This window comes from Trichoplusia ni, chromosome 1 (genome assembly GCF_003590095.1).
Source record: "Trichoplusia ni isolate ovarian cell line Hi5 chromosome 1, tn1, whole genome shotgun sequence".
Classification (NCBI taxonomy): domain Eukaryota; kingdom Metazoa; phylum Arthropoda; class Insecta; order Lepidoptera; family Noctuidae; genus Trichoplusia; species Trichoplusia ni.
The window spans coordinates 15,532,736-15,544,683 of NC_039478.1; the positions used below are offsets into that span (position 1 = coordinate 15,532,736).

Here is an 11,948-nt window from a genome sequence, read left to right on the forward strand (position 1 = left end):
AGAAATTTATAATATTCCAACCGAGAGAAAAATGAAATACTAGAAGACGAACCTATAGCTTGAAATAAACAAAAAACGTCCTTAAAAATAATTTATTATTAAATATGAAAATAATGTCAATAGAAGCTCATAAATAAATATAAATACTTATAAATAATTGTTTACGTTATTAGATCTTAATTTATTTCATCTTCTTCTGGTAATTCTTCTAAAGGTAACTGTTCCCAATTAAGCTGAAATTATGAATGACAGTGTTAATTAAAGTATGGAATAATTCGTTAATGCACTTAAAGTTGAACCATTGCTGCACTGAATGTGTGTCTGTCCGTGGCAAGATAGCACTTAAACGAGTAAACCGAATTGGATGTATTTTTTATGTGATAGTGTTTTTACTTGCCGTTGTTCTTAGACATGTTCTAATAAAATGGTTTGGTCTTTTCTAAGGGTAAATAAGATTAACGGTTTCTCGTCTTCCTTAATTTGTTTTTTTGTCGATTAATATAAAGGGAAATGAATTTAGTTCAGTCTTTGTAATTATGGGTCCTTATCGTCCATCTCAAAAGTAAAATCCTGTTAATCACCCTTTGTACTTTTGCTGTATGAATTCCCTCATGTTAATTTAATTTAATTATATTTTAATTGATTTTTAAATGGCCAAGGTGAAGAAATAATCTTTTTTGAAATGCAATTGAATTGTACTTTTCCCTTGAATTTTTGGACGATTCTAGATTGTAGCTAAGACTGATTTTGGACAACGTAGTTCTTGAAATTGCAGGTGTTTTAGTTAGTTCAGATAAGGAACAGCTGCCGGTATCAATCTCCAAGTGGTTTTTATCGATTTTATCCATTGACGTAATCTAAGTCTAGGGCAAGGTGAGTTAAATGAGAACGTAATATCTATAGTCTGTACTTTTTCTTTTTGACGTCTATTTTCATTCTATTTTTTACTTCTTTTTGTCCATTGTTATTAAGGATTTTTAAAAAATTGTCCACTGATGCTAACTTTTTCACAACCATGCACATTAAACAGATATTTAAGGTAAGTGACGCAGGCATCGAACCCGCAGCAGCTAGCGCTGGCTCAACTACTCAGCTATAGGGATATTGTACAAAATAAAGTAACATCTCACCAATACTTCATCGTTCGGCACTCTGGATAGCAAATCTAGGATCTCATTATTCGCTATTCGATTCGGCCGCAATATTTTTCTAGTAAACTTATGAATACCTGCAACAACGTTATTTCAGTGAGATAATAAACTTGTTACCTTTCAATGTCGACTGTACAAAATAGATTTATTATAATTGGAATATCAATGAAAGGTATACAAAGGAGTTGTTATTGTGTTCAGGTATTGTTATGAATCACAATGAAACCCGACTGCCTCATTAGATATTGGGCGCCATCTTGTCTGTTGAGTCCGGCTCTGAGTATAACTTCGTTGGTATCATTCTTCGTTAGAAAGTATTGAGGGTTAGGAATTGTAACGGTAAGCAAGTACTGTCCTATTTTTAAAGTCTCGTTGGCGCTTTCATTTTTCTGGTCTTTTGTGCCACTGTATCGTTCTATTGAAGTCTACTGCCGCTTCAATTCTTCTGGTTTCTTTTAGCGATCGACTTAGTCAAAATACTTTTTATTATTTTAGGGGATTTTGGGGTAGCTACATGTTGCATGGTAACAGCAAGTGCACATATTAACATAGCAAAACTAAAAACACATGTCTATTACAGAATACATTTTCAACTTACCCCAAATCATGAAGATGTATTTGGTGGGTATTAAGAACATGACGAGACCGACCACTAGAATCAAAAATATCGCCAGAAGACTGAGAAAAGGCACCGTGAAGTTGAACAAACTGTAAAAGAGAGAAAAAATTGTTGAATAAAGAACATATTGAACAATTATGCTGTGCATGTTATTAAAATTAAGTTAGACTAACGAAATTATGATGATGATGACGATAATAAAGTCAGAAAAAAGTTAAAGACTTCGATCACGACTGATGATGTTTTTCAGGTGTTTGTATAATTATGTTTTTGTTATGCTTTGTAGATAATATGAAAGGCTTTATGGACTTTATTTAGCTTTCGATATGTAGATTGTTAATAAATGGATGTTTCAAAACCCAGTCAGTGTCGAATTATTTAAACAATAACCGAACCAGTGCGAGTCTGACTCGCAACACTGGGGATTCCATACAAATAGACTAAAAAAAATCTGCTGTTTGACAAATAGACGTGACAGTCGTTGCAACATCGATTTTAATTTTTTTCGTTTTGTTATCTAAAATACGACATCTTTCAAAATTTCAACTGGGCCTTAATGTTTGATCCTTTTTTATCGTTTGGATGCAGAAGCCTTAAAATAAACAACACTACGGTAAATAAGAGTTTAATTTACCGTTAGATACGGTAAATTAAACTCTTATTTACTAAACTATGTAATATCAAAATATTTTTTATTATATTTCTGCCATGTTTTCTTCTACTTAAACAGTCACATGACCTATATTAATAGGGAAAATGAGTACAAAATAAATAGCTTCAAAAAAGAAATATTAAACCAGCCTTAAAGGTCGTCCTTTGAAGTCTAGACATTGTTCTCGATATAAGATTAAGATTACACCTAATTAGCTCTTGAAGGTTACCTACAAAAAATATTTAAGGCAGACTAAAGTTTGAATAGAATGGATAGGTTATATATTTTAAGGTAAAACGCATGACATTAATAAAGAATGAAAGAAAGTTAGTAAAACTCGTTCATTCATGATTTTATGGACATATCAAGGCTCGTGGCTAAGCTATAACCGCATAAGTGATTCGATCACAGGTTAAGCTATGCTTGACGCGGTTGGTCCGTGGATGGGTGACCATCTTTGTCATAACGAGTTCCTCCGTGTTTCGGAAGGCACGTTAAATTGTGGGTCCCGGCTGTTATTCCTACATCTTTGACAGTCGTTACAGATAGTCAGAAGCTGAAAAAAGTCTGACAGCCAGTCTAACCAAGGGGTATCGTGTTGCCCAGGTAACTGGGTTGAGGAGGTCGGATAGGCAGTCGCTCCTTGTAAAACACTGGTACTTAGCTGAAACCGGTTGGACTGGTAGCCGACCCCAACATAGTTGGGAAAAGGCTAGGCCGATGATGATCAAGGAATGTGTTAAAAATTAGATTTTAATAAACCACGCAATTATGTATTTGACTTACTTTTTAATACTTTCACCGAGGTTAGCGAATTTCCCCAGAAAGTTTTGTACACTTTGTACCATCTCTTGCAAGCTGTTTATTTTTTGTCTCAATGTTTCTTTCTTCTCTTCCTGAAAATGAAATAAGTAAATTATCAACTGTAAGGTTTCGGTAAGGTAACTGATAGTAAAAATGTTTCGATTGAAGAAAGTAGAATCACTTAAAAGTATGAAACTGGTCTAATATTGTAGTTTAAACATAAAATGAAAACCATCAGTGCGGGAGACGTTTTTTTTTTAAATAGAAACCTCTATTTTAGGTCTATTGAAAGAGCATTTTAATTTCTTTTAAATATTGTCAAACGCGTAATTCCTTCTTCTTCGTTTAATAGTATTCATATTAAAAACTACATTAGGTACACGTTTTTGTTTTACCACTTTTTCCTTTTTCCCATCATCCTGTGATCCAGATCTCCGAAGCAGATAGTCCTTCCCTGGAATAAAACGTAAGGGTCATAAACTAAAATATATTTTGTTATCATTTCAGAATATCAGGTATTCTTTATCCCTTTCTTATTGCTGGGTCAGCATGCATGGTTATCATACAAAGCAACCCCCATTTATTTTATCTATAGGTTTACGAGACATTTGTTATTTTTGATTTTGGACAAACTACTTACAATTGAACGGTATTTGATTCCTAATAATAGAAACAGTTTCATTTCAGCTCATTATGAAAAGGAAATAATTCTGCACTAGCAATAAAAAAAATAGAGTTTCTATATTTAAGTTGTTGACCAACTAATTTTGTTTCCACAGTTAATTTTAAAAATATCTTGGGTGCCTTATCTGTAATAATAAAGCTACAAAGTCTCATAAAGAAACCGCCTTTGCCAGAAATCCAGTTCCGAGGAAACTAATTATAGGATAGAAAATTTCTTTCATATATTTTTTGTTGGCGTCTACGAATTTTCGACACATGTTCAGTAAACGGAAAATTATGAAGAGGGATTCTAAATTTAGTTTTTCTTTTTCTGACTTTAGCTTGAATGTAAGATGGATAGAATATATATTTATATCTGTTATTGGATAGAGGAAAAGGAGGTCTTTAATCAATGAGATCCAACAGATAAACTATTTAGATAGTTTTGTTGGACATTGTACCTACATTGAGTGTTTTCTAAAAAATAAATGGTTCTTTATTAAATAATTTGAGACAGCATTATGAAGCTTCAGGTACAAGTACTTACAACTAAGAAGGAAGTATTTAGGGGGTCGGTACCACACGAAGGGTATGAGCAGTAGTAGAGGTACCATCCAAATCTTGAAGAACCAACAGAACGGCAGCCATATTGACAGCGCTATTGCATTCATTTTCCTCGATTCCCATTCGAAACAAGTTCTATAAAAGAAAATAGTTTTGAGGCATTATATATCCTTATAATAAGTCGAATGAATATTGAAATGAAAATCGATCACTGTTCTTTTGTTTGAAGAGAAAATGGAATGTGTATGCTATTCTATCAAAACAAATGTTTTTAATGTGCCTGCGAGATTCAGATAATCGATACTCACAAGGTAAATCTGATAAATAAATACTCCGAGAAACTAACGTATGAAATAAAGCTTGAACTATAATATTAAAGCCTAATTAGATGAAACGGTCTGATGAAAAACCAATAAAGTGGCGCACTTAGTGTTGGGAACATTCGACTTGAAAGAGGGAACTTTCCCGGGATTTTCCGACACTTGTTAATTACAAAGTTTTTAATACGAGTAATACGAGTATGCGCATGTCGACGAAGCTCAACTTTTGCTGGTTATTTACGATGCCGCTTAACGAAAATAATAATTGATTTCTAAAACAAAAGTAATCTACGTTTCTAGAACTTTCGTTATGCTTTATGGAGAAGTTGCGGTAAATAATAATAAATATTTTTGACAGCTATACACAAAACATAGATTGCTTAAGATAGTTCTGCAGTGTTGAACTATCAAAAAAAAACAAAAGAGGATTGGACTGGGGGACATGTGTTACATTTGTGACCAGTGTCATCTTGATAGAACAAGAGCCCGTGGATGCCGGACCTACATTATTTTATAAAAGCTGAAAGCATAGGTAAGAATAATGGAGTTTGGGTCATGGTGGCTTTGGAAGATAAACGGTACTAAAGGTGCACAGAATATAATACATTTAATTAAGACTTATATTTTGGGAGATATTCCCAGTTACATATCGAAATGAACTTACTTCGTTACCTGAAAGCTGTCCAGAATCCAAGCCAGAACGACTTTCGCTCTCGCTAGATTTCTGCTGAATGTATGCCTATCTAGTTTTTCTTCTGGTTCTAAATACTTCACTTGTTTAGGGTTTATAGCCCGGACTGATGCTTTCACCTGAAAAAAATGAGTAAAAAAAATCGAGTTGTTTTTGTGGTATCTGCATCCATATTCTAAGCCGAAATAAAAATGATAGCCATCAAATTGATAAAAACGCGGAAATGAAAATGTGATAGTGACTATTAATAATCTCCGATTTTTTAAGCTGTGATGTCATAAAAGTCGTTCTTGTTGAATTTATTTTCAAAAATTATTAAATTAGTCATTTTCATAATTATTTTTGCTATTTATATAACAATCTCTCAAAAGGAGATTATTACAAAAATAGACATGAAAAGCAAAAAGGGTACATAAGATCGTTATGATGATCCATTACAATAATTACGTGACACCTAATTACGAATGATACTTTCAAATTAGTTTCTTGGCAACGCATTTTCTCATTATCTTGTCGTGTCATGTAATTTTCCTGTTTCTCTTTTTCCGTGAGTGTTCACAGAAAACCAAATATATACGAGGAAATTGTTTGTGTATTAGTTATATAATATTTTGAAAAGATATGAAGATAATTGTGGTAGAAGTCGTTGGATGGTTTAGATCTGTAATTTCCGGATAATGTGGAATGAATAAAGAAGAAAATTAGAAGGATTATATTTTTTTAATACTTAAAATTCACAAGTATGCCAAGTTCGTCAAATAGTTGGCCATGGTAACCGTGAGGTAACCGTGCCTTCATGTAAGTATGAATTTCGTCTCAATCGGACTACAAGAAATGCTACGAATTTGCCACTTGTTTTTTTTTTTATTGCCAGTTAAGAAATTAGCGAAAAACTTACCAGATTCCAAGTGAGTCTCATTTCCAACAATATTCTTGGATTATTCCCCTTGGCCCTTTCTCTTAGATCGTTGTCTTTCAGCGCGTACCACTTTTTCTTGCCATTTTCGATAGAAAGTAGGGGTAGCAAACAGCTTCCTATGCTCTCAGATTTCTTCTCATCATGTATAGAGATTTCTAAAGTTGAGGCAATATCAGTCACTTGACTAGAATGAAATCGGAAAATTAATAAATGAAGTGTGGAAAGGATGACTTTGTGTTTTTGCGTAACTCTTTTGAAGCTTAGTTGTTGTTAGCTTTTACTAAAATCTGCTTCATCGCGAATATAACTAGCTTCTGAAGTACATTATACTAGGCAATAATATATCAACGTATATAAGTATATTGAATACTTTGCCTTATGTAGCGAGAGGTTTAACAAATATTCGAGACACACGCACAAATGACCCAGACTCGGGAAGAGCATTCGTTGATTTATAATACAAACACTTGGCTAACGCGGGAATTGAAGCCGCGACAAGTCACGCACAGTGGGTTTGGCGTGGCTACATCAACCACTCTGATATTCATGTAGTCAATTGTGAATTGACATAAAAGGACTTCATTATCATCATCGGCTTATTGCATTAAACTGCTAAAAGTAGTCTCTCGGAAAGAGCGTGAGTCCGGCAGCGATAAAGTACTTACAAGTTAAATATCTTCGTCCAATTTGGGTCATTTGTTTTACTCTCGGTATATGTTTGTAGCCTTTCGTTGTCAAGTTCCAGTACGCAGTAGCATTCGTGGCCTGATAGACCTTTTGCTCCGTAAACTATAACGGTGAGCAAACCTACATCAACGGGCTTGACTTTCGAATTTGATGACTGAAAGTGATTATTTATCAATTAGAAAACCCTCTGCGATACGATGCGATAGTTAACAGCCAAGAAGAAGCAAAGACAAAGCTATAAAATGGTCTGATAATCATAAAAATAGTAATAGAACGCCATGAATGAAACGACTTAAAGCTAGTTAAGGCATAGTTGACCGATGATACTCATACCTTTCACGTTATTCTTCAATAGAATCAGTGAAAAATTTCTAAATATAGGAAGAAGAAATAAAAAGATTGCAAAAACCCGCAGCAATGTTATGAAAATGAATAGGAAGCTATTGAAATAACAATCAAGCGGATGTAATTGGCAATTCCCGGAGGGGACGCCTAACCGTGACCTTAGCACTGACCTTGGTTGTGATGTCCTACAAAAGGTCATTTGTGTAGACATGGCATATGGTAAACATGTTTATAGTTGCAATGATGATTGAAGCGAGCTAAGTAAAGTAATTAAACAATCAGAAATCCACTGTTCTATAAAACAAATGCTATCTTATGAATGGATAAAAATGTGTAAACCTATTTGCTGGAAGCAGATACAATTTTAGAAGAACTTCAACTTACAGATTTTTGCGTAATAGCCTCGATTTGTCTCTCAGTTTCCTGATAATCTTCCAGGCTCATGAAAGAAAACCCACTTATTGTTAACAACATAAATATTTGTATGCGTCCCACTTCACAATCCAAGTTTATTTTCATTTTGTGTGTCCTCTCTTTATCTAATTCTGATAACTCAATTTGGCTCCTGAAATTAGATGTTCATTGACAAAATTATCGAATTCTATGCGACAATAGAATAAATTACGAACTCTGAAAGATATAATTTGTATTCTATTCAATATTTGGAATTGGACTATTATAGATAGATTTGTATCTGTGATAGCATTCTATTCAAGTATTATGTCTACCAACGCATTTAAGGTTTCAAATAAGGATGTGAATAATAACAGTTTTCAATATGATATTTTTCTAAAAAAATAAGTAAGTTGTAGTCGAAATATTTTCTTACTTGCCAATAGCAAAGTTTTTGTCACATAATGTTATTTCCAAACATGTATCTTCGTATAAATTGAAATTGAACAACTCCTGCCATTTGACTTCCGTTGCGTTGGTTTTTATTACTCTCGACTTGTGTTTCTCTGAACCTAATCTGCAAAGAAAAATTGTAATAAGAAAAACAACATTTTAATAATAATAATTTGCGCTCAATAAACTGCCCTTTAGTTTATCCGATAAAATGTTACAATCTAGTAACGTCACGGTCAAGATTGGACAATCTATTTTTAACGTATAATATATTAAATAACTTTCTACGTGTTTGTGTAAACTCGGATTATGATAAGGTTTTATATTACCTATAAAAGCAATATTTCCTAATTTAAGTGACTCATTGACTACCGTACATGAATATTTTCATTCAAGCGTACTTTTTACTTATTTGGTAGCCATCGTTGACTAGGATAGTTTTTCTGAAAATGATCTGATATTTTCGATTATTTTTGAAATCATGTTGAAGTAATGTTTTTACTTACCGAAAGCGACAGTTTAATAATCGAGTCTTGTCGTCCGATATGTCATTTTCCAAACCAGTAGCTTCAATTAAAGCGATGGTCACAGTTGCGATTTTTGTCCTTTTGTAAGTTTTTAGAACGTCTTGGTTGGGGGTGTTACTGAAAATAAACTGTAAGCAAAAGAATGATCAATGATCCAAACTTCTTGTATAAACGAAAACGAACCCTTTTCCATTGAAAGGAATTCCAATAAATCGAATAGGCAGAACGTTTTACAAGCATTGAAAATTTCGTGAACATTAAGAAAGCTCTTAGCAATCGCAATGGTGACAGCATCGATTTGAAATTTAAATAAAAAGACCTTTTCCACTTTTTCTCTGGCTGTTTTTTTCTCATTTTTCCCTCGAATCGCATTTTTTTCTTTCTCAGCCTCCCGCCTTCTCTCTTTAACAGCTGTTATTCTCGAGCCAAATTTTCTCCTTATTGATGTCGTAGGAGGTTCGGGAGTGGGTGTTTGGCATTCGTCGCTTTCTCTAGCAACTTCATTTAATCTGAAAATGTATTGCAGACATTCCTTACTATATTGAAATTGTTCTAGTTTACTACAAAGTTAAATATTTACAGTACAAACATAAACAATAATTAAATCAAGGCATCAAAAAATTCATTGGCATCGCTGCCGGCTATTGTTTATGTTTTTTTTTGTTCTTTTTTATATAAAAATGAATGTACTGTAAATGTTTAACAAATTGTAAATTACCTACCAACTGTTTAAATACCAAAGTTTACTACATAAATTATCAAAATTCACTTACGATTCGAGACTTAGTTTAGAAAAATCATCACCAAAAAATTTGTTTGCGTCGCTGTCGTTGTCGTATTCTGCAAAGAAAATAGGTGTGTTTTCTGATTCCGATATGCTTGCTTGTCTCAAAGTGACATATTCATTTGCTACATCTTTACCACGAATTTCTTCTATAATAATGCTATGTTTCACATGACTTTTTTTGTGTGATGTATCGTTTGTCATTTCTTCCATCTTACTGATATCATTGTTGCTCGTTGCGTATCTGTTGTCTTTGTATACGTAATCTTCTTTGAGCGATGACAGCGAATCAACAGATTTCGATTTTTCGAGTTTTCTTTGCATTTCGTCATATTTGCTTTGTATTCGTTCGTGTAGTCTCGCGAAATGTCTTCTTGTGAGACTGTCCGTTTTGGGAGCTTGTTCCATTCGTTTCACTTCACTACAAACGTATAATTTTCACAATTAGATACCACGATACACATGAAATAGCGCTTGCCTTGAGTGACACGTTAACATTGGCAAATCATAATAGCGTTCGTGGAGTATAGATAACGTTATCAACCAAGTTATTGATTATGTTTTTGACTAATCTATTATCTTTAGTTCGCTTTTCTACTTACGGGCATCTATCAATACTAAAACAAAGAAGAAAGAGTTGTCAAATTAAAGCAAAAGTAAATAATACCGAACAATATTCATAATTTTACGTAACATTTTTGATTAGTGATAAGACAAAATGGACTTAAAAAATAATTAATCAAAAGATATGGTAAAACTACGATGCTGATTTTGTTGAACATGATTTCTGAATTTCCCGCTCTGTATCATGAAATATGAAACCTATCTCTATTAATAGTAAATAATCCCTGAAATAAACGACAAGTATTTTTAAGTTGCGCGTAATAATTGACATAAAAAAGCGCGAACCTGAAGAAATTTTTTGTACAAAACACCATTACTTAAAGCAAATCTGTTGCAGTCGTGGTAATGTGACCACGAAGAATGTAGAAGTTTGTGGTAGGTGCCATTCTAGCAGTAATTAAGTACTATACTTAAAACTCAGACAATCATGCTAATATAATAAATACAACAAATAGGTGGCACTTTGGATTACCACGTTTCATAACGATTTGCATCAACGGGTGTAACGATTTTGCAGTTACAACTGATATCTAACTGATATTTATGTAATAAAATAGGTATTCATTACAAGATCCATTTGAAATACCATTATTCTAAAACTGAGCCTACTCTTCCATACATTAGGATGTAATCACTAGGAGAAACAAATTTATACGCAGGGTGATAATCTAAAATATTTAGTTATCAAATTAGATTAGATATTTTATGATAAATTATTACCTAGTAAGTCTCGGTTCTATTCGTGTTAGAAAATCTAAATTGTTGCGTAAGTGAGAGCATGTTCGCTTTTTATCGAATACTTTGTTTCTATCATTGATGACGTATGAGTTGTATCATAATCAGTGGCCTCTGACGATCTGAGACATTTATGAGAGTTGATTGAAACTGCAGCCGTCTCAGTTTTCTGATTTTGGCTCTTGCGCTGATGGCTCACGAAGTCTATACGGTAGTGACAACGTCACGCAATGTCTGCAGTGCCATTCGATGGTGACGTCGCCGTCGGTCGGCATGAGTTGTATAAAAAGGACAAAACATGACAAGGCATTTTTATACAGTAAACATTGTCTGTATTTTATCAATCATGTCAAAGACAACACTTACATATACATGATGCCACAGACATACAGACATACAGACAGAACACGACGCAATACGTGATTAAAAGGACATATGATTAACTGGAATAGTAAATCGGTGAAGTCTGTGTCGAAGTCGTGAAATTGACAGGTTTGTAGAAATACTGAAAACAATTTTATAACAATTCACCTATTATACCCATCCTAATTAAAATCGATTTTTACTTTTATTTGTGATGTAAATAAGTAGATTATCTGTGAATATTACATTCTAGCAGTTCATGACATGCCATGAGATACAGCCTAGTGGCAAACGAACGTTCTGACAAACAGACGCTGGAGTCTTAAATCGGCACGGAAACCCTAAAAAGTAGATCACGTGACAACAGACTGTAAGCGAAACAAAATCACGCAACACTTACGTCGAAAGAATAATCCGTATAAGATCGTATAAAGATAATTTGTCTCGTACACAATACATATTCCGAGCCAATTAATTCGTGATAAAAAATCTAACTTATCAGGTTAATGGGTAAAGAATGGTGATGTGATAAATGCTATCAGTGATACGTCATGCCAAATTAATGGACAATATTTGGCGTTAAATGTCTGGTAAAGAAGATTAGGATGGCTTTATAATGCATAGTCATTTGCGTGTTATTGTAGTAAGAATGTA

General features: G+C 33.5%; 1 protein-coding gene across 2 annotated transcripts; it reads right to left on the minus strand.

Moving 5' to 3' along the window:
• Positions 1 to 109: 109 nt before the first annotated feature.
• LOC113497145 (multiple C2 and transmembrane domain-containing protein-like) lies at positions 110 to 10,087 on the minus strand. 2 transcript variants are annotated; one of them, XM_026876553.1, is made up of 15 exons: positions 9,710 to 10,087; positions 9,562 to 9,628; positions 9,108 to 9,297; positions 8,768 to 8,916; positions 8,245 to 8,385; positions 7,800 to 7,980; positions 7,049 to 7,224; positions 6,363 to 6,567; positions 5,438 to 5,583; positions 4,437 to 4,588; positions 3,622 to 3,680; positions 3,209 to 3,318; positions 1,750 to 1,859; positions 1,131 to 1,228; positions 110 to 233 (listed from the first exon to the last, which is right to left on the minus strand). In XM_026876553.1, the coding sequence occupies exons 1-15, from the start codon at positions 9,978 to 9,980 to the stop codon at positions 177 to 179; spliced, it is 2,112 nt and encodes a 703-aa protein (XP_026732354.1). In that variant the 5' UTR covers positions 9,981 to 10,087; the 3' UTR covers positions 110 to 176. The 2 variants fall into 2 exon arrangements, with proteins under 2 accessions (XP_026732354.1, XP_026732345.1); XM_026876544.1 differs by having other exon boundaries at positions 9,562 to 10,087.
• Positions 10,088 to 11,948: the final 1,861 nt, after the last annotated feature.